Here is a 23830-nt window from a genome sequence, read left to right as displayed (position 1 = left end):
CCTAAACACAATCTGTAACAAGTAATTATGCTTCTTTTGCAGAAGAAAGAATGAGCACTCAGAGATACTAACTAGCTTGTCACACAATCGCAACATCACCCAGTTTAGTACCACTAGCTAGGGTAGAGATACAAGACAGTTTCCCTCTAAAGCCTGTAAACACACACTATACATGCCACCTGCAGCTGGGGGAAGCTGAGCATTAACGACCTCCCTGGCTCCTGTAGACACGGACCTAGAAACTGCATGCCCTCCAGGCCCAGTAGGCTTGGGGAACTCCCTTACCGGGTAGTGTAAGATCAGCATACGATTCAGCAGTGTGGACAAGGCATAAAATGCACCAGCATTCAGACCTGAAGGAGGGAGGGAGAAACAGAGCATTAGGGTGGGCCCCTGCCAGGAGCCCCAGCAGTTAGGACGGCCAGAAATCCTCCTCCCATAGCCTTGCCACTGTGACCGGTATCCTCAGAAAAGAAAAACCCAGGGAGGTATGACGCTATTCTGCAGTTTTTCTCAAGGAAATACTTCAAAACAACCAAAAGTAGCCATTTTAACCTTTTACTAGCCAAACTCCTTTGCCCTCAGATCGCTTTCACTGGGCCCTGGAAACATACGCTCTGTAAAGTATTTCTCCAAGGTCAGAATTGTCTCCATTTCTCTCTTTGAGCTTTGGCTAGGCCAGCGGTCATTGGGACTACTGGACATCCTCTCCAGAACTGCTCTAGACTTCTGACCCCTGACTCTTTTCTTCTGAAGGTATTTCTCACCTCTTTCCCCACTCCTCCAACTTTCTTTCTGATTCAATGTGTTCAGTAAAATAAAATGGCCGCCTGCATTGGGCATTGCCGGGAGGGAGCCCCTTCCACGAAAGACTTCTCTGGAAGATGAAAACATTGACCTGCAGGGGCTTTCTAATAAAATGGGAAGCACCATACAGAAATGCAGATAAGCAACACCTGGTGATAAACCATTTTCAGTCCAATGGAGACTGCTTATCAGCATAGACAAGTATACTATACTAATTAATGTATATCTGCTCCCTTCTGTAAGAACCCCTATGTGAAATGGAAATGTAATGTCAGCCAATCAGAATATTTCCTCACTTGCTTGCACGAGTGCCCTATATTAAGCTCTCCCTTTGGCAGAGCTTCCTTCTACTTTCCGAATGGGAATGCTGCCCGATTCATCAATCATTCAACAAAGCTGTGAGATCCTAAATTAAATGTTCTTGCATAGATTTTAATTTAACAAATGTCACTCAAAATCTTACATATTTGAAATCAGAAATTACTCTCAAGAGCATCTAATAGCTGACTCTCCTAATTCATCGATGCATTCAACAAATTAGATCATCTAGAATATACTGTAAGAACTTGTGTCCTAGTAATAGTATCTTCTATTTGGAGATTGCTTGATCTTGTAGATAGAAAATCCTAAGAAATCAACTAAAAAAGTGTTTGAACTAATAAATGAATTCAGCAAGATTTCAGGATACACAATCAATAAACCAAACTCATTTGTATTTCTATACACATGCAGTAAGACATCTGAAAACGAAATTAAGAAAACAATTCTATTCACAATTGCATCAAAAATAATAGAACACTTAGGAATAAATTTTACAAAAGAAGTACACAACTTGTACTCTAAAAACTATAAAATATTGTTGAGAGAAAATAAAGATCTAAATAAATGGAAAAACATCCCATATTCATGGATAAGAAGACTTAACATTGTTAAGATGGCAATACTTCCCAAACTGATGTAGAGTTCAATGAAAATACCCAGCTGATATCGTTGTACAAATTGATACGTTGATTTTAAAATTCATATGGAATTTCAAGGGCTATAGCCTGAAGATAAATACAGGAAAAGGACTCACACTTCCTGATTCTTATTACAAAGCAACAGTAATCAAGACAGTGTGGTACTGGCACAAGGATAGACATATAAACTCAATAAAATTGAGAGTCCAGAAATAAACCATACATTTATGGTCAGCTGATATTTAACACAGGTGCCAGTACCACTCCGTGGGAAAAGAATAGTCTCTACAACAAATGGTGCTGGGAAAACTGGACATCTACATGCAAAAGAATGAAGTTGGACCCTTACCTCACACCATATACAAAAATTAAATCAAACTGGAGCAAAGACACACATGTAAAACAACAACAACAACAAAAAACTATAAAACTCTTAGAAGAAAACAAAGGGGTAATGTTCATGGCCTTGGATTTGGCTAGATTCTTAGCTATGATAACAAAAGCATGAGCAACAAAAGCAAAAATAGTTAAGTTGGACCTCATGAAAATTAAAAACTGTTGTGCTTCAAAAAACATCATCGATATAATGAAAAAATGACCAACAGAATGGGAGAATATTTTTGCAAATAACTCAACAATAAAAAGACAAATAATCAAATTTTTGGGGGGGGAGTACATGATCCAGGAAACGAAATAACCAATTTTTTAAATGAACAAAGTATCTGAACAGACATTTCTCCAGAGAAGATATACAAATGGCCAATAAGCTTGTGAAAATTTGCTCAACACCATTTATCATCAGGGAAATGCAAATCAAAACCACAAGGAAATGCCACTTCATACCCAGTAGGATGACTAGGACCAAAAGGTTGATATACAACTGTGTTGGTGAGGATGTGGAGAAATCGGAAACCTCATACACTGCTGGCGGGAATTTAAAATGATCCAATGACTTTGGATAAGAGTCTCGTAGTTCCTCCAATGATTAAACAGAGATTCATCAAATTAAACATATGGTTAAACATATGACCTAGCAATCCTGGGATATACCCATGCAGAACCTTGTACAAGAATATCATAATAGACAAAAAGTGGTAACAAACTAAATGACCATCTACCAACAAATGGATAAACCTTGAAAAATGAAAGAAACCAGTCACAAAAGACCACTTACTATATAATTCTACTTATATGAAAGTCCAGAATAGGGAAATCCATAGAGACGTAAGTAGATTAATGGTTGTTTAGGGGTGGGGTGGGGAAAAGAGGGTGAGAATAGAGGGGTGATAGCTAACAAGTATGGGGTTCCTTTCTCTCTTTTTCATAGCTCAAAACAGCAATCATTTTTTCTCTCACAGATCTGCTATTTGGGCAGGACTCAGCAGGTACAGTGGTCTCTGCTCCATGCAGCATCAGCTGCAGTACATCGACCAGAGCTGGAGAACCCACTTCAAAGACAGCTTATGTGGTTGGGAGACTGGTTCTAGCTGTGGGCTGGGGGTCTCAGATCCCCTTTGTTCTAGTTTGCTAGCTGCCGGAATGCAATATACCAGAAACAGAAGGGCTTTTAAAAAGGGTAATTTAACAAATTGCTAGTTTATAGTTCTAAGACTGAGAAAATGTCCCAATTAAAACAAGTCTATAGAAATGTCCAATCGAAGGCATCCAGAGAGATACCTTGGTTCAAGAAGGCCGAAGTTCAGGGATTTTCTCTCAAGTGAGAAGGCACATGGTGAACAGGGTCAAGGTTTCTCTCTCATCTGGAAAAGCATGTGGTGAACACGGCATCATCTATTGGCTTTCTCTCTTGGCTTCCCTTCACGAAGCTCCCCTGGAGGCATTTTCCTTCTTCATCTCCAAAGGTCACTGGCTGGTGGACTCTGCTTCTCGTGACTGCATCGTTCTGCTCTCTCTGAATCTCCCTCATTCTCCAAAATGTTTCCTCTTTTATAAGATTCCAGTAAACTAATCAAGACCCACCCAAATGGGTGGAGACACGTCGCCACCTAATTCAGCTTCACAATCACTCTTGATTGAGTCACATCTCCAGGGAGATGCTCTAACTAGAGTTTCAAACATGTAATGCTGAATAGGGATTAGAAGAAATGGCTGCCTTTACAAAATGGGATTAGGATTAAAATATGGCTTTTCTAGGGGACATACATCCTTTCAAACCAGCCCACCCTCCAAGTAGACCTCTTCATGCACTCCTTGGGGGCTTCCTTGTGGTACAGTGGCCAGGTTCTAAGAGCAAGGATCCTAAAATGGCCAGGCAGGACTTCTATCATTTCTTATGTTCAAGCCTCAGATGTCATATAACATCATTTTTGCCATAGTCACAAGCCTGTGCAGATTCAGGAGGTAGGGGGGGTCATAGTCCTTACTTTCTCAGCAGAGAAGTACCAAAGTTACACATTTTAAGAGGGGCATGAGACATGGGAGAAACACCATTTGGGGGGCCACTTTGAGAAAATGTAAGCTGCTGCAATGTACATATCCACTCCCAGCTAGAGGGTTAAGTCAATATATTTTGAAAGGTAAATTTCACTTCTAGGTACGCACCTGACAAACTTGCTCTTGTTTATCAGGAGATGTGTATGAATATTCAAAGCAGCATTGACTTTAACAGCAAAAATTTAAGATAAATAAATTAATTAAATAGGGGGTTTCTTCTTCAGAAGATGAAAATATCCTAAAATTGACAGTGGTAATAACTGTACTTTGAATATATCTGTAAATATATTTAAAAACATTGAATGGTACACAGTAAATGGGTGAAAAAAAGAGCAAGGATATCATCTAAAACTATAGAACAATTTTTTCAAATTAAAAACCAGCCAACCAGAGTACACAGGTAGTACAGCGGTAGAATCGTTGCCTGGCATGTGGGAGACCTGGGTTCGATTCGATAATAGGATAGTCACACGGAAAAGAATGAAATGTGACTTCCACTGCATGGCATAAAAAAAAAAACAAAACTGTCCTTGGAGAATGAGGTCCATTGTCCAAGCAGTGAGTCGGTAGCTAAAATGTAACTGGAACTGAACCAAAGGAAAAAGAACTTCCTGTCCTCGCAACCTATCATCAATAAATAATAATAATAATAACAATAATAATAATAGCACACACTGATGTACAAGTGCCACCAAGAAATTAAGGATGAACAAATGATCATGATTACTGAATCATTATATAGATGTTATTCTTTCAATATTATAGAATAGGCAGAGGTTAATATCTGCAATTACTGAAGCTCAACCAGTCTCAGCCTTGTTTATTCTTTTTTTTTTGGCATGGGCAGGCTCCGGGAATCAAACCCAGGTTTCCGGCGTGGCAGGCAAGAATTCTGCCACCGAGCCACCGTTGCACTGCCCAGCCTTGTTCATTCTTACCACCGTCGTGGTTATTCTAGCCTAATCTTAGCCGTGTGTCGACTTAAGATTGCAACGGTAATGCCATCCCCCCTTGTTTGAATCCATAAAAACCCTGAACTGCTTCAACTCAGGGAGAGAGAGATTTGGGGGGCCCACTGGCCATCTGACCTCCTGCTTCTCATGTAGCATTAAACATTCTTTCTTTGAAACCCTGGTGTCATGGATGGGCTGCGTTTAGGGCAGAGTACCCCGCCTGCTTCTGTCTGGTTTCACCAAGCACCATTCTAAAGCACCTTACAATCCTCACAAAAACACCTTAGAACATCCGTCATATTGTTCACCCCCCTTTTACAGGTGAGAAAAAAAAAATGCACCGAGGTAAAAACTTTGCCAGAGTTCACTCTGTCCTGTCCACCTAGGGCTGCCTTGTTTTAACTAAACCCTGAGGCTCCCATGACTACCACCGGCACACCCCACAGTAGAGTCACCTACAAGGGTGTAGACAGGATACACAGCTTGCGGGCAAGGCAGACTCAGACTTTCCGCTGGACGGAACCGGTTCACACAACAGTCACTCAACCCTCGAGAACTATTCTTTTGTGCCCCCAAGGTGATGGGCTCAGGTGCAAGGAGGCCTGGGTGTGGCAACCACCCTAGCTTAATGCCTTGTGGGAGCCAGCATTGCTTTGTAACAACGCCACAGGCATAGCCTCCCAGGTCCCCGCAAAGGCACGGCAATGAAAGGAGCCATGGTCCTCGGGGAATTGCAAAGAATGGCGGCTTCTTACCAGACATTCATAGATCTCCCAGGCCAGATGCAGTTTACCAGTCCGAGGTCACTTTCATCATAAGCAATGTTGCCTAAGTATAGTTGCCAGACTCCCTTTATCAGGTCCCCAGGGGAATGAGCTACCAAGTTAAGGAAAGGTCAATTTCTCAGGCAAAATGGGGGGAAAGTTTTTGCTTACCATTCCCGCAATCCCACAGGTAGTAAGTGACTTGATCCCACACTTCTCAGCTGCACAGTCCCCAACCTTAACCATGCTTATTAGAGGTCCTCACAAAACGGATTCACAAACCAAAGGTTTCTCAGCTCAAGTCACTGAACAATTTCCTCTCATCCCAGTCTCTCTGGGCAGGTCACCAGGGATGCAACAATGTAACTGAGAAATCAGGATTTAAGGGATGATTTTAATTACTGAATCATATTTCTTTCTGGAATATTGGAGTAGACAGAGGGAAATACCTGAAATCCCAAAATTGTAATCCAGCTGCCCTGATAATCTGAAATGTTTGTAAAAGCCCTTATCTTGTGCCTTTGTAACTGTAAGAGCTGTCACCCCTTCTATCTGGTCATTTCCTTGTAGGGCAAAGGTCCTAATGCAACTGAAGAATTTGACGTCAGCCATTAACTAGCTTCAGTCCTAGACATTTGTAAATCATATCAGTTGGGTTCTGCTATCGAAAGATAACTTGTCTCCCCTCCTTTTGGCTTACACCTTTCGTACTGAAGTGACAGCTCTGCCTCCCCTCCTTTCAACTTATGTTCTCTTTATTTTATTTTTTTTTTATTTTTTTTTTATTTTAACATGGGCAGGCACCGGGAATCAAACCCAGATCCTCTGGCATGGCAGGCAAGCGTTCTTGCCTGCTGAGCCACCGTGGCCCGCCCAACTTATGTTCTCTTATTGAAATGATCATGATAACACTGTCTCCTTTTCTGCTCTGAACTTGCTATCCGAAGTGACCTCCTCTCCCCTTGCTAAAATCCTTAAAGACCTCAAGCCCCCTAAACTCGGGGAGACAGATTTTGGGCCGCTAGGCCATCTGCTTCCCTCCTATGTACCTAGTTATAAACTCCCCTTGAAATCCCGATGTCTCAGGAATTGGTTATTGAGCGTGTCATCAGGCAAAAGAATCCACAGCCTCTGTCGGGTTACAGCAAGGTAAGGCTCGAGGCAGCTTCCTGAGTGGCACCGGGCCACGGGGGTCCACAAACCCAGAAGTCTCACCAAACATGCTAAGAGCCAGCTGAATGGTCATGAGGACGATGAGTTCCCGCATTCATTCGTACCAGACAGCTAGCCACCTGAACATTCCATTCCTGAGTCAAGACAGCCCCAAAGGGAACACATTCCTGAAAAGGGAGGTGGGCGTGGGCAGGGAGAAGGCAGAAAAATGCCCCCTCCCCTTTTCCTGCCCCTGTGGGTCCTCTCCCAGCCTCTTAGCCTAGCCTGAGACTATTCCAAGTTAAGCTCTCAGCCTCTCGCAAGGACTACTCTCAGTTTGGGGAGAGCAAGGAGGAACTGCCAAAGGAGGGAAGAATCCCCAGGGAACAAAAGGGTCCAGGAGGTGAGAGCTAAAAACCACCTCGAATCTCAGTGCTTTCTTGAGCCTGAAAAAGTCAAAGGAACAGCAACCCGAGCTGGTCCACTTACACTGTCAAAACCGAACAGATTGTCTGGGAACTCAATGGTTTAGAGAAAGAGTTTTCAGTGTGGTTTGGGGACTATCAGAACCACCTGGGGAATTTAATAGGAATGCAAATCCCTGCCACACAACCCCACACACCCTTATCCCAGAGGCACCAAAGCAGAAACTCTGGGAGTGGGGCCCACCAATCTGTGTTTGAACAAACTTTCCAGGTGATTCTGAAACTAGCTCAAGTGTCCTCATACATGCTTGTGTGGTTCACTTGATAGCCATTCCTCACTCCCAGCAAGATGGGAAATGACCTGGTCTGAATCAGGACTAAGGTAGGGAGAAGGGGGTGCATTCATACATGTGCATGTGTGAGCACGTGGGAGGGGGTTGGAGAGCAGGGGTTCTCCAAAGGGTTAACTACTACTACTTTCTGGTGTGGGTGGGTATTAGAGGGGCAAAAGACGGGCACAGGGTGGTATTCTCAGTAAATGGCAGGCCTGATACCAAAACTCACACCTCCTATGCCTCAGTGCCAACTCTGCTCACTAGTCCAGCATTCAAGGCTCCTACTGCAAGACATGTCCACTCCCTCCCAACAAATGTGCTCATGAAATGCTATCTCCATGAATATCCCCTAAGTGTCGGGCCTGGAGGACAGGACCCCTGCCCCCGTGATGTGACCTACCCCTGGCAAATATTTCAGAAAGCCTCTCCCACCCTAACCCACGCCAGCCCGCATCTCCTTCACCCTCCAGCAGTTGCCCTCTTGCCATGAAACTACCCTTGCTCAACCTCCACTCTCCAGCAATGCATTCTTGGAGTAAACTCCCCATACTCAACCTCCACCCTCCCACAGTTACAACCCTGCATAACTAAGGCAGCGTTTAAATTTTAAACTTCACCAATGGAAGACTGCCAACTTCCAAAAACCCAACAATGAAAACCCACCTAACCCCTACCCCCAACTCCCTACCTCCAAGCCATAAAAACCCTATTCCCTTCCACCTCTAGGTGGTCGTTTATCCTGGAAATAAAGCTTTGCCTGAACTTCCTCCCCCATCTTGGGTGAGTCTGCTGGGTTAGGCTTTCACCAAGTGCTTTTAAGTGGATATGAGTCAGAGCAAAATCTGAACACCATGTGCACAATAGAAACAACACGAGCCAATCTCTCCTCAAAGTTCAACCTGAAGCTGGAACTGCAACAAGAGTGGGAATTTGGGAAGTGGATGGGTGAGACATTCTGGGGGGAGCATCTAGTTGAATTTACAGAGGATTTTCTTCTTTTTACTTTGGAGCCAGAGAGCCTCAGACAACTGATACCAAACACTACCTTTACATGATTTGTAAACCTTAAAGATACACACCAATACCGACACCCCAGTGTCCCCAAATCCTGAAGATTGCTGGTCAATATGTGATAGGCTCTGCTTCTAAGCCCCTAGAACTCCAGACCATTACCTTGGGAGAAACCACTCCCTGGATAGGTGGTCTGGAGGAGTGACTCTGAGAAAAGCCATATTTCCCTCTGTATATTGAAAGGAAAACTCAGACAAAAGGGCAAGAAGAGTTGCTGGGTTTGGAAAACTAGTTTGGAGACGGCGGTGGCCGAGCTTGTCTGGAAGTGGTGGGAGCCGATGGAGAAGCGGATCGCCAGTACCTGGGGTTGCTGAGCTCTCGCCGCCTGCGTTGGCGCGGGGCTGCCGCAGGGCCATGCTGGCTTCGCGCGTGGCGCGCGGCTCCTGGGGGGCCCTGCGTGGCGCCGCCTGGGCGCCGGGGGCGCGGCCGGGCGAGAGGCGCACCCGCGGGGCCCTGCTGCCCGCCCTGCCCGCGCCCTGCTACCTGGGCTGCCTGGGCCTCCTCGCGGAGCGCTGGTGGCTGCGCTCGGCCGCGCTCGGCCTGTGGCTGCCCGGGTCAGGTCCGCGAGGCCACTGTTCGGGCGCGGGGAAGGCGGCCCCGGAGCCCGCGGCCGGAGGAGACACCGCCGCGGAGGCCCTGGGCGGCCGGTGGGGCCCGGCAAGCGCCGCCAGCCTGTATGAAAATCCATGGACAATCCCAAATATGTTGTCTATGACGAAGATGGGCTTGGCCCCAGTTTTGGGCTATTTGATTATTGAAGAAGATTTTAATATTGCACTAGGAGTTTTTGCTTTAGCCAGACTGATTTGTTGGATGGATTTATTGCTCGAAACTGGGCCAATCAAAAATCAGCTTTGGGAAGTGCTCTTGATCCACTTGCTGATAAAATACTTATCAGTATCTTGTATGTTAGCTTGACCTATGCAGATCTTATTCCAGTTTCACTTACTTACATGATCATTTCAAGAGATGTAATGTTGATTGCTGCCGTGTTTTATGTCAGATATTGAACTCTTCAACACCGCGAACACTTGCTAAATATTTTAATCCTTGCTATGCCACTGCTAGATTAAAACCAACGTTCATCAGCAAGGTAAACACAGCAGTCCAGTTAATCTTGGTGGCAGCTTCCTTGGCAGCTCCAGTTTTCAATTATGCTGACAGCATTTATCTTCAGATACTTTGGTGTTTTACAGCTTTCACCACAGCTGCATCAGCTTACAGTTACTATCATTATGGTCGGAAAACCATCCAAGTGATAAAAGGCAGATGAAAATCATCCATCATCAGTAGCAAGGAAGCAGTATACATCACTGGCATCAGGGCCAAGTGGAAATCCACAGGAGTTTCCCCATTTTGGTGTTCAGCTTGAAAAAGTACTTGTCAGAACAAACCATGTCAACAAAATTGAAGTGATATGCATTGAAAATAAGCTTGATCATGGGCATATGGGAATTTCGTACGTATTTTTAAATACAAATAAACTATAATTTAGAATTTTTTATCTTAGGTTGCTTGATTAATTTATAAAATATCAATTGTCTGTTATTTTTAAATATTAAATTTAAAAAAGTCAGAGCATGGAAACTGAGGGGTACCACCACTCTTTCAGTAGAATTTAGGTTACTCACAAAGCACCAGGGAATTCCCTGGGTTTAAATATGTATCCTGTACAGTCTGACTGAACAGTCTTATGGCTTTTAGATCCCTCTATACATTAACAGTTCACAGTATTTTGATCACTTAGAATAGTGACAGAATAAAGATAGCTGTGGATGAAGTTATAAAGAGATTTAAAATGCAATGAGTTTTGGAAATAATAAGATTTGAAATATTTGAAAATAGAGAAAATAGACGGTGTTGAAATTCATGCCCCAAAAAGTCTTCCAGCCTCTCAGGTGCTCAACCATTTATGTATTAGGATAACAAGTAACAAAGGTAGTTGGAATAAGAGGACATGTCTGTTACCCAAGAGGCAGTGATTTACATCATGCCTGTCCATTGTTTCTAACATGGCAATGTTTGTAGGATATTGGAACCTGTACTTATGTGATATGTAAATATGAAACTGTATATTTTTCAAAGATTTTTTAAACTTTGGGAAGTCTTATTTGTTGTTGTTAAGATATTCAAGGAATAAAAGAGCTGGAAATAAAAAATAAAAAAAAAGGGCAAGAAGAAGAGCCTAAGGCTTTGTCTCTAAGAGGTTCCTTTCTGGAGGGGGAGGAAAAACAGTGCTGTCATTAGGGACGTGGGCTTTGGCTTTAGAAAAACAAAAGTTTAAATCTAAATTCTGAAACTAGTTCAAGTGTCCTCATACATGCTTGTGTGGTTCACTTTTCCTTATAGTTAAGGAAAAACTTAAGGAACTCTGTTCCTTGCTAGCTGTCCTCCTGGGGGCAAGGGACCTAATCTCTCAGAGTCTCAGTTTCCTTGTGTACACAATGAAATAGTAAAGGGCCTAGGTTACGGGTTTGTTTTGAAGATTAAATGAGATAATGCATGGTAAGGACTTAACATGGTGCCTGGCACACAGCAAATCATTCACATTTTTTTTCAAATCGGTGATTAAGTTTAAGAATAATTTCCTTCTAGGCAAAGAGCCCTGTCACCAAGCCCAATTCTTTACCATGAAAATAGGGTTTGTGGTTCTCTAACTATAAAGAAATTGTGTACAAACATCCAGATTAACTTAACTCCTTCTCACTGGGACAGTCCCAGGCCTTTGAGATAAACACTAGTAAAATTCTATCTATATACAAGTGAGTCAGATGCTTTCAGAGGCTCAAAAGTAAACTGTCCTTGTAGTTTAGCGCTATCTCAAGTTAACTGCCAATTTAGTGGACACCATTTTCATAACTTTCTTTAATTCCTTAGATATGGTTTCCTTTAGTTCTTTGAACATATTAATAACAGCTGATTTAAAATATTTTTCTACTAGGTCTAACATTTGGGCTTCCTCAGGAACTGTTTCTATTAACTTCTTTTTCCCCTATGTACCATACCTTACTGCTTCTTTGTATGTCTCACTTTTTTGTTGTTGTTGTTTAAAATTGAGCATTCTAAACAATATAATGTGGCAACTTTGGAAATCAGATTCACCTTCCTTAGTAGGACTGCTATCATGGCTGCTGTTTGTTTAGTGACTTTCCTAGACCAATTCTATAGTCTGTATTTCTTTGTTGTATTTAGTCACTGAAGTCTCTGCTCAGTTAGCTTAGTGGTGCACTAAGGCTTGGACAGAAGTTTCCTTAAATACCTTGAACCAATAGGTCTCCCAACTTTTTATAAATGAGAAATCAGGATTTAAGGGAGGATTTTGATTACTGAATCATTATATAGACATTCTTTTTTGCTTTTTGGTATATTGGAATAGAAGAGGGAAGTTCCTCAAATCTCTAAATTGTAATCCAGCTGCCTTGATCTCTGATAATGATTGTATAACTCTTATCTTCTGCCTCTGTGATTGTCAAAGCCTTGTAACTAACCTTCATTTGAACACAGTTACCCAGTTTTTCAACTTTCAAGTCTTATAATCACTAAAGACAGCTCCTGTTCATTAATGAAGGGTCTTGGGTCAACCCAAAACTAACTCACCCCAGATCTAAAGTTTTCTTGACAACTGAGACTGGATCTAGCCAAAGTGGACCTGCCTCAGATGCGCAGTAGCTTAAACTTTAACCACAAGTCACTTATCACTCTGCCATTTTCTTATACACAGTGTGTGGCTAAGCATGTCAGTCTGCACATGCTCAATAATCAGATCACCTCTAATTACATCATCTGGGGCCACTGTGCTCATTATCCTAAATCCTGTCCATCTTTTCTCTGATAAAACTATTCAAATTACTGTATTTTGGGGAGACAGATTTTGGGCCACTAGGCTATCCGCTCTCTTACTACACATCTAGTAATAAACTCTTCCTCTCTTTGAAACCCTGGTGTCTCAGGGATTGGTTATTGACTGCGTTGGGCAAAAGAATCCACAGCCTTTGTCTGGCAACACTTTGGGGAGGAACTGTGTGTGCTGTGGGGCATGCTCTCAGTGCTCAGGAATCTACCTTAGCCTTCACCTCCTGCTTGCATGGAGTCTTAAGGTCAGCAGAGGTGAGAGTTCAGGACCTTTTCAGATCTTTCTTAAGCAGGTGCACAAACCTGAATGGGCATGTGGCCATCAGATTGCCAGGAATATACTGGACTTTTCCAAAGCCGTCTGTGGATATCTCATTCTCCAGTTCTTCCTCTCAAGAAGAATAGGGCAAGTTAAAATACAGAGTCCACTGCCCTTATCAATATTCAACCATTTTTCTTTAATAAATACTCCTCGAGTTGTTGCAAACCTTTGGCTAAGAGTTCTGAAAAAGTTTGTTTTTACCATTTTTGCCTGTGTTCTTGCTGCTTTTGTGGAGGAGCAGATTTTCTAAGGTTCCACCATTGCAGAAGGGCTCCTCTCTTTACTTTCTGTGTTATCATTTAAACAAATAGATAAGGAAGAATGCCCAGAAGTACAGTAACCTGGTCACTCTGCCAGATTAAAGACCTTATAAGCAGTCAGCCAAACAAACAGAGAGGGAATGAAACTGCCTTACCCCCCACAGTATGACTCCAAGCTGAGCCCCTCAAGGATGAGGAGCAACCTTGCTCCTGGTCATTTTTGCTTTTGTCTCTTGCTTTCATGGGTAGTGGCCTGGCCCTGCATCCAGGCCACAGCCTCTGGAATGGGACCACTGCTCCCTCATCCTTAGGAAATATTTATCGAGCACTCATCCACCCTAGAATCCCAAGTTAGGCTCAAACTACCCTGTGTCAGATTCAACAAAGTTTATGGTTGTCTATGGTCAATGCACTCAAGAGTTTTATCTCTGGGGAAAACAAAGTTTTTTGCATCATGGAATCCTAAATCTGGAAGGTAACTCAAAGGTCATCTGGTTTTACTATCCATGATCCCCTGAGATTCCCCACAATATCCCCATCAAAGTTGGCCATCCCTATTCGTGAATGACTCCCAATAGTTGGCAACTGACAACTTACTTAGTTGGACATTTCTAAGTGTTGGAAGCATTGTCTTTTTATTGTGGATGAATGCAAAGATACCCAGAGAGAACTGAGAAACTGAAGGAATGAGAAATGGAGAACTGAGACCTTGAAGACTAATTTTGTCATCTAGAGATAGTCCAGGGGGAAGCCTCTGGCCATTTTGTATGCCTAGAAAATTTAGGTGTGTCTTCCTACCGTGCCTCTTTACCACATCTATGCCTCAGCAGATAAATACATGAACTGAGATAAAGGGCACTGAGAGTCCTAAAATGAATTTCTATCACAATTCTAGAAAGGATCTTAGGTAACTACAAAATAGTAACTAAGAGAGCAGACTCTGGAGTCAGATAAACCTGTATTTGAATTCTGGCTCTGCCACTTAATAGCTGTGTGACTTGGGCAAGTTACCTAATCTCAGAGTTTCAGTTTCCTCACCTGGTGAAAGGTACCTACCTCACATCAGTGAGGTGGGACTTAAACAAAACCATACATGAAAAGCACTTGGCACATAGTAAATGCTAGTGGTGTCATAAAACACATGGTTTGTGAACCTACAGAAAACATGAGATGATAGCCAACTGGTGTTTCACTAAGAATAAGTCATGTCAAATTAGTCTTTTTTTTTTTTTTCTTTCTTATCTGGTTACTAAGTATGCTACACATCTGTTGACATTTTTTTTTTAACCTGTTGACTCTTGATTTTAATCAAACTTTAACCAGTGGATTAAATAGTGAAATGTAGCCTGGATAGTGGTACGTTAACAGATTGATGTCCATCTAGAGGATAGACACTCTTTCATGAAATGCCATTAAGATTGTCCTTACCCTTGTCTGGTGTGACATTCTTATCAAAGGTTGGGAAAACACTACACTGGAAAGGCAGGCAACATAAAGATTCAAATTTATGATGAAAGGCACCAATATAAAGATTCATAAAAAGCATTCAGTTAAAAAAGGAGTCAATGTCACAAGGTGAGGGAGGACTAGAATAGGAGTGGTTTATGTGGAAAGACTCATTCATCCATCCATTCATTCATTCACTCATTCAGCTACCAGGCCAGCCACTGCTAAGGATATAAATCTCACGGTCAAGTACTTCATACTCTCGTGGGAAAGAGACCTGGAATTTTTTTTCTTTTTAATGATAAGTGTTAAGAGGTACAAGGAACAGCATAATAAAAGAGGAAAGCGTACCTGATACTGCTTTACAAAGTTGACAATAAGATGACACTCAAAGGACCAGCAGACACTGGTCAGACAACCTGGGATGGGAAGGAAGGTTTTCTGAGGTGGAACGTATTGCACGTGGAAAAGCTCTGAAGTACAGAGCTTGATCTTTACAATAACTTCAGCTGTACACATTAGATTTAGAAAGGGTAAGATGCAGAGACACAGAAGACCTTTCACATCCCTCACAGCATCTCTGCTCACGTTCCCAGTTTAAGTGCACTCCTGCACATGTCTGCACCTTACCATAGCTGATGATAAGCAGCACAAAGTTGAGGTTTTTGAAGAGCCGGACGATGGCACTCAAGTACGAAGCATCAGTGGACGCCAAGGCATAACTCAAGGACTGGGCCCTGCTGGGGGGGTATTTAGGCTTCTCCTTGAATACTGAAAGGAGAAAAACAGAGAGATCAATGTAAATACTTCTTGGTCCCACCGCAGCCAAGCTGACACATGGATGAGAGCTGGATCCATCCATCACCTGAGAGGAGTAAAGACTCCAAAAGGAAATGTTACATTCCTCAGTTACATCCTGTAAAGCTTCCTCCGGTGAAGCTGCTTTGCAGTGTCTGAGGCTGAATGAGTGGTCTCTTGCTTCCATTCCTTAGTGGCCTGTGGAAAGCTGAAATCATTGGGCCTCCCATGCAATCGTCTAGGATCAAGAAGTCCCATAATAGGCCTATTGTAAAGGGCCTATTTTACAATATTGTAAAGGGCCTAGATTTTAAGCTCTTATAGCAGTCACGACTATTCCAGAGTTGTAACTGTTTTTCTGAGATACTGAGATGTTTGTATCTAACCTGGTCATTCCCAGAAAATTCGGTGTTTATTTGACACCTGAGACCCAGTGTTAGAACTCTGATGCCATGACAGTCAGCATTACCCACACAGGAACTGTTTAAAAAGTTAAAAAGTGATCAGACCTCAAATAGAGATATGAATGAAGCTGTTCTGGATAGGACTGGGGTAGATCAAAATACAGGGTAAAGATTGATTTGGTCCATATTTTAAAACTTTAACTTCTGTTTAAGACCAAAGGGAGAGATGTTTATTTGGTACAAAATTTATATTTTGGGTAATTAAATAATAATTAAAACATTACTTAATTTAACTTGTATGGTTAGTTTAGTTGAATACTATAAGTACATGGAATCTTGAATAGGGCATGAGATCTTGTTGGTTTGTCCAGGTAAGTGCGATGTCCTGATATATCCCAGAGTAATCTAGTCAATGAATAAAGAAGTATTTGTAAAGTCCCCTTGGGGAACTGGGGAGAAAGGAAGAAACATTCAACTTCCCCATCTGGAGAATTCCTGATATTCTCACAAGCAGTGGGGACAACCAAATCAATAGGCTGAGCCCTTGATCCTGGGGTTCACCTCTATGAAACTTATTCCTGCAAAGGAGAGGCTAAGCCTACTTATAATTATGCCTAAGTGTCACCCCCAGGGAACCTCTTCTGTCGCTCGGATGTGGCCTCTCTCTCAGTAGGTGAACTTACTGTCTTCCCCTCCTATGTGGGACATGTCTTCCAGGGGTGTAAATCTCCCTGGCAACATGGGACAGAAATCCCAGTATGAGCTGGGACCAGGCATCATGGGATAGAGAAAGCCTTCCTAACCAAAAAAGAGAAGAGAGAAATGAGAAAAAATAAAGTTTCAGTGGCTGAGAGATTTCAGAGTTGAGAGATTATCCTGGAGGTTATTCTTATGCATAATGTAATATCTCTTTTTAGTTTATAGTATATTGGAGTAGCTGGAGGGAAGTACTTGAAACTGCTGAGCTGTGTTCCAGTAGCCCTGATTCTTGAAGATGATTGTATAATGGAATAACTTTTACAATGTGACTGTGTGATTGTGAAAACCTTGTGTCTGATGCTTCTTTTATCCAGGGTATGGACAGATGAGTAAAAAAATATGGATAAAAAATATATAATAGGGGGGATAAGGGTAAAATAAATTGGGTAGATTGACATACTAGTGGTCAATAAGAGGGAGGGGTAAGGGTTATGGCATGTATGGGTTTTTTCTTTTTTCTTTTTATTTCTTTTTCTGGAGTGATGCAAATGTTCTCAAAATGATCATGGTGATGAATACATAACTATGTGATAATATCATGAGCCATTGATTGTATGCCACGTCTAGACTATATGTGTATGTAGGTTTGTCAATAAAAAAAATTTTTTTTAAAGTCCCATACTAACCAGCAAATAACCTACCAAGAGCACTGAAAAAAATAAAACAGAACACATGAATGGACAAGAAGTGAAAGCTGAGATTTGTGATTAGTGAAACCAGTTTATGGCTTAGCACCAGAGCTGCTCTGAAGAGGAGAGGAACTATCTTGCTCATGCTTAGCAAAGAGCCTGGCTCAGAACAGCCAATAAAAAGTCCATGAATAAGTGAAAGGAGCCTTTCCTGCAGGAAAAATCTGGAGTCCTATCCTAATTTCTCAAGGTTTGAATCAGACATCTGCCTCTCAAAGGAAACAGGAAAGATGTACATGTGCTCCTCCAGGAGCCAACACTCTGAAATGAAGGGCTGGGGAGGGACAGTGGGCCCTAGTTCTTCCCTCTCCAAAATAGTAATGGGAAACCTCCTACCGACCCTTTCACCCATTGTCTTGCCTGTCTTCCTCCCCTTCCATCAGGGAAAAAAAAAACACAAGGCAAGAAGGTTCATTGTCTCTGAAGCCTCAGGAGTTGGCGCAAGGATCTGGCAACTACAGACCAGAAATCAGAAAAGATGTTTTCAATTCTTTACTCACTTAGTTAGTTTTGTGCTTGATAACAAAATTCCAAAATGTAGAAATGCCCTATACCTCCCGATCCTCAACTGCAAAGAACTGGGCCTTTATCTGTTACAAATACCAGAACTTGGAGCCAGGCGCATGACAATTTGAAACTTAAAGTCTGCCTGAGTTAAGAGGGTCGCCGGCTTTACTATTCCCTGCTGTCATGCACAGCCACAGAAGCTGGCTCTGTTAAACTTCTCACCTCTTTAGCAGCACCAAGGCATCGTGCCAGCTTTTAGAGCCATCTGGAAGCCCTTCCTCATCCAGAACTCCAGGAAGGGAATGATATAGAAAAAACAGTTGGATGAAATACATGATTATAGAATTGCATGGCTCTGGGGTGAGGACAACAGGCAGGAATGAAACCTCTAAGACAAGATAGAAATTTCAGGCACTAGGAAGAAATGATTACCTTTAGACAGGTGACTTACTAAACATGAACACCTGTACCTTGTTGTTTCTGAATTTATCACAGACCATATAACAACACTCAGATGAAAAGAGAGAATGTAAAATTACATTAACCAACTACCTCAATGGTTAAATGTACATTATAAAATATTAATAGCAGTTACGAAGTTGGTGTTTGGGATTAACCTGCACAAGGCTAAGCTAACGGTCATTCTTTTTTTTTTATGTTTTGCATTTCTAGATTTTTCCATAATGAGCACATTTTACTCTTATAATTAAAAAAAAAGTATTAACAATGCAATCCCCAAGTGTTCTCAGGTGAGTTGACGAGATTATCAGTATTTTGTGGTCAATTTCTTGTTTTCTGTTTTTGCTTTGTTTTGCTTTTTCGGAAGACAGCTTAGGTTTGTTTAACTAGTGCATTCTCTGTCACTCACTAGCTATCTAATCTTGAATAATTTATCTAACTTCCCTTAAGACTCATTTTCAGCTTTGATAATAATAGAACCTTGCCCTCATAGGGTTATTGAGGATTAAATGAATCAGCCATGCTTAGCATGATATCGTAAATGTTCACTGGAGTTCCACAGACAGAATGAGAAATCTACCCTGGTGAGATGGATTTAGCCACCTGGTTAAATAATATTGAAACCTTCACTGAGCCCTTAACGAAGCACCCAGGGTAAGTCAGCTCTACTGGGGGCAACTGCTCAGACCAAAACATTTAAAGACCAGGGAAAGCCCAGCTTCAAGTTTCTGGAAATGCCTGTGGTATTCTATGCTATGTTCACAAGTCATGCAGACACCCCCCTGCCCCCCTCAAAGTCAGCAGACTCCCTGCCCCGACCAATGATCTACTAATGACCTTACCAATGATGACAAGGATGAAAAGCAGAGTGGCCACACCTGCTATTAGGTAGAACATGATGCTGATGTGGTAGGCAAGCTTGTCATCGTCTTTGATGTTGGGTACCAAAATAGGAGGGACCAAGAACCCAATTGCGATCCCAAGCTGTAGAAGACAGACACAATCACAGTTACCAATGGTCAAGAAGAGACAGCACAATTTTAAAGAGATATTTGGTAAGAAACAAAATCCTCCAATTCTAGTTTGCTTAAAAAGCTAAAGAGGGATGGTTTTCATTCAAGACCAGAGAAATATTTTTTCTGACCGGCAACGCAACTCACACACTTCTGGCCACCCCTCACTGTCAGTGCCTATGGAAAAAAATTATAGTTGGGGTCTCAAACACAGGCAGGCTCTTCTCTAGCTGCAAACTAAAGAATCATGTTTTTTATACTCTCATCTCTAGGGCAGTTTTTTTGTTTTGCTTTGTTTGTTTACAAAGAGAGAGTTTATTCATCTCTAGGGCAATATTGTTTTATTGTTCTAAAACAAAATTGATGTTTTCCCTTGTGCCACTTAAAATTCTTGCTTTTTGTTCATCTGGAACTGAGACCAGCTGGAAAAAATTTCTAGACCCTGCAACCCCAAGACCCTGCATTCAGTAAGAGTTGGAAGCCTAAAGTTGCTACCACATTTACAAATGTGGAAGCTTAAATTCATTGTGTGAATAACTTAGAAACTTACATAGATCTGTGTGTGTGAAGTCACACACAACTGCATAAATCAATACACACAGGGCACGGGCACATGCAAATTGGGAGCCAAACACAAGCACACACCAACAAACCCAAACTCATATCAGGATTGTAGTTCAAACTCCAGTAACCTGACAGATAACCTGGCCTGGATATTTTCAAGGTCAGAAGGCTTTGATTTAGTATTAGCTATGATATAGCTCCCCAAAATCCTTCTGCCACACTTGATATCAAGGCAGAAATTGGAAAATAGCCTGAAAACTTGGGCGAGCTTAAAATTCCAATTCCAAGAGTGAAGGAAGATGAGCAAATACTTCATCTTGAGATTCCATTTTTCTTCTATTGTACTTGAAAGGCACTGCAGATAAAGAAGGAATTTGCTTCTACTCCAGCAGCTACCAATCTGCTGACCTCCTTGATTGGTTTTTCAGGGCTCTTAGCTCTGAAATATTCACAAAAGGCATCCACAGGGAGGGTGAAGAGCTCTTCCAATTTATGCCAGTACATAATAAAGAATACACACCATTAAAGCATCTACTGTGTGAAAATTACTAGACATTTTGGGGGGGGTATCAAGATATATGTATATACACACACGGCAGGAACTTTATAATCTAGCAGGGAAGAAAAAGTCAAAACAAAAATACAACAGATATCACAAATTGCCATACTAGTGGGTCAAAGGAATGAATGTCACATTTTAAAAGTTCCTTTGCAATCTTCTATTACAGCTCAATTATCAGAGGACCAAATGGAGGCTGCAGAAGGGTAAATTCTAGAGGCTAAAGCGCCTTAGTTCACAGAGTTCTAGCAGAGTTGAGGTAAGTAAACAGTTCTTCTGGTGCCTCAGGCAAGTGCCTTACGCACTCAATCTGGCAGCAGGGTGCTCAGGGGCTAAGAGCCTTGAGGAAGTCTGAGGAAGTAGGAGGCTTCTCTGCAACAGAAGCATATCACATGTTGAAGATTTATCTGTCCCTTGGTCAAACTGATTTGTAAAAGTAGAATCAGGCTACTGCTGCTGCTTCTCCTTCTTTCTCCTCCTCCTTTGTACCCCTCCTTCTTCTTTTTGATACACTATTTTTTTTAACCCATTGTAGGGTTACATAAAAATTGCACAGAAAGTACAGAGTTCCCATAAACCACCTACCCCATCCCCGCCCCAGGCAAGCGCAATTTTCTCCATTATTGACATTTGTATTCATCTGATACATTTGTTAGTCAATGAAGCGGTATTATTAAAATTATATTATTAGCTGAAGTCCATAGTTTACATCAGCGTTTACTCTTTGGTTTGTACAGTTCTATGGTTTATTTTTGTTTTTGGTTTCAGTTGTTCTTATGCTGTCATATATACACATAAAATGTCCCATTTAACCACTTTCAAGCAGACAATCCTCTGGCATTAACTTGAGTCACAATGTTGTGTTGCCAGCACCACCATCCAACACCAAGATTTTCACCCCAAACAGCAACTCAGTACCCGGTAAGCAATAACTCCCCTCTCCTATCTTTACCCCTGCCACTGGTAAGCCATAATCTTCTCTCTTAAGAAATAGTTTTTTTCTGCTGCTTGAGAGCAGTATTCAGCAAGGGTACAACTCTATTCCTAGTTCCTACTTCCAAGGTCTGTTCCATAGTAGGTTCTCAGTAATGTCGGCTGCCTAGCCGGAAAGATGAATGAATGGATAGAGAGATGTGAAAAATTATGTCTACACAAAAGTAGGAAGATCACACAGATCTGTCCACCAGCTCCAGGTTCTTTCTATAAATTGCATTGTCCCCACAGTGATAAGAAAACAAATGTAAGAGTAGGGAGAAAGGAGTATGGCCTGCCATTTCTTGAGCATCTACCATGAGCTGGGTATCTAATATACTTTATCTCTGCAATAACTTTACAGATAAGAAGAAAAGACTGAAGGTCAGCACCCTGCCTAAGGTCACACGGCTGGTTAGCAGTTAAGTAGTTGTCTAACCCAGTTCTGTTTGACTCCAGAACTGGCACTCAGCTCGCCATCCCCCACAAAATGCCAGTTTAATGCTCATCAACAAAGAAACCCATATTTTCACCCATGAGAGGTCTATCATGCATTGAACAGAACACCTCTGGGGTAAAAACCAGAGACCTGGAGTCCAAGAAAGTACAATATTAATTCAAGATAGAAGAATGCTCCTTTGGTAGGGTGGTGCCAGCACCTTTTTGATGCTCACAAAAAGCATCTCCAGGCCAGGAATGCAAATGATTGAAAACCACTGGATTTGACTTGGCTTATTTCCCTGCATTTGTTCTAGTTTTATCATCCTCAAAAAAACAGAAAGCACACAAATCAAGTAATAATCTTTGCTGTTTTGGAACTTAATTTTTAAGAATCACTTTTCAATGCAGTTAGGTGCTCTTCATTTTACATAGCTTGTAGCAGTGTTCCCCAAGCTTGCCTATGATAAATGTCACCAGCCCCACCCCCACTGTGATCCCTCGGGTCTGGGGTGGGTCCTGAGCACATGTATTTTAACACACACAGGATCCATCATTTGGGGAGACACTGGCCCTAGGAAAAAAGTATGACATGGGCCCCTTAATGGTTTCCATGTGGCTCTGCACCCATTCATTCTCCATTCTGTAGCCAGTGGGGTCTGTGGAAATAGTGATCAGGTCATTTCCCCCCCCCCCCGCTTTTATACCTTGCTGTGATTTCCCCTTGCTTTTAAATTATGGGCAAAAATCCTAAACATAGTTTACAAAGTTCCATGAACAGGGTCTGTCTGTCCTGCCCCTGGTTGGCTCACTTTTGGTGACTCAGCCGCACTGGCCTCCTCAAACACCTAACCCCCCTCATGTGCAAGGGCCACAAGGACTTTGCACAAACTCCTCTGCCCAGTATGGAATGCCCTGACTGCCCCTATTTCACCTAGGAAATGCAAATGTCCTTCAGTTCTGAGCTCAAGCCACACTTCCTCAAGGAAGCCTTCTTTGATCCCACATAGATAATTTCATATTTGTATGATTATTCAATTAATATCTGTCTCCTCAATCAGTCTATAAGCTCCACAAAGGCAGGGCCGATATTTATCTCTACAGCTTAGCACATCATAATGAGATAGTTCATAAGAGGGACCCCAGTTATATTGCTGTATTTCCTTACCAAAATACCTTTATGAATTTGTGTACTCTCAGGAATGTGTGAAAACATACTTTCTGAAAAAGGCAGTGAAACAAAACATCTGCTGCATTTGCCAGGCATGCCCGGGCCCGACTGCATTCCAGACAAAAGAAATCAGCTATAAGCCAGAGCTTATAGCACTGCCCCTGTTCGTTCCCAGTAACTCCCGCCCTGCTTGCTTTCCTATATAATCTGGAGACAAAGGTTATTCAAGGCTCAGACTTTGGACAGAAGTCCTCTGAGCCTGCCGGCAATACAAAGCTTGCCCATTTCTCAGAGGCTCCAGTGATTTTTCCCTACTTCATTAATAATTATAGGTAAAATGTACGGAGGTTTACATGGAGTATCTCAAATAATCCTCACAACTACCCCAGAAAGGGACATTTATTATTGTTCTAATTTTGCAGACAATGAACCTTGGGTGCAAAAAAGTAACATGTCTGAAGTGTTCAAATTCACAATGGATAGAGGTGTCCTAAGAGCACAATGACTGAGGGAAAGAAGGGGGAACTGTGGTGTATATATACAATGACTACTGAGTGGCCACAAGAAGGAATGAAGTAGAGAGGCATGCAACGAGGTGAATAAACCTTAAGGACAGTATGTTGAATGAAATGTCAGGAACAGAAAGACAGATATCATCAGGCCTCACTCATACGGACTAACTATAATATAAAAACAT

At 42.0% G+C, this 23830-nt stretch overlaps 1 protein-coding gene and 1 pseudogene across 5 annotated transcripts in view; one reads left to right on the top strand and one right to left on the bottom strand.

The window, feature by feature from the left end:
* The window catches only part of FLVCR2 (FLVCR choline and putative heme transporter 2), a 61510-nt gene that overhangs the window by 10144 nt on the left and 27536 nt on the right, over positions 1-23830 (bottom strand). For 3 of the 5 annotated variants that reach the window (XM_077123102.1, XM_077123101.1, XM_077123098.1), the window contains exons 2-4: positions 19259-19400; positions 15431-15571; positions 286-353 (exon numbers count right to left, since the gene is read on the bottom strand). In XM_077123102.1, coding sequence (XP_076979217.1) covers positions 286-353; positions 15431-15571; positions 19259-19400 — 351 coding nt within the window. Of the gene's footprint in view, positions 1-285; positions 354-15151; positions 15220-15430; positions 15572-19258; positions 19401-23830 lie in introns of all 5 variants that reach the window. The other 2 variants (XM_077123100.1, XM_077123099.1) reach the window with 2 other exon arrangements.
* Positions 9161-10424, top strand: LOC143652028 (cardiolipin synthase (CMP-forming) pseudogene; annotated as a pseudogene).

Source organism: Tamandua tetradactyla, chromosome 12 (genome assembly GCF_023851605.1).
Source record: "Tamandua tetradactyla isolate mTamTet1 chromosome 12, mTamTet1.pri, whole genome shotgun sequence".
Lineage (NCBI taxonomy): Eukaryota > Metazoa > Chordata > Mammalia > Pilosa > Myrmecophagidae > Tamandua > Tamandua tetradactyla.
The sequence above is the reverse complement of the archived record's forward strand: the minus strand, read 5'-3'. Positions and strand labels throughout refer to the sequence as shown.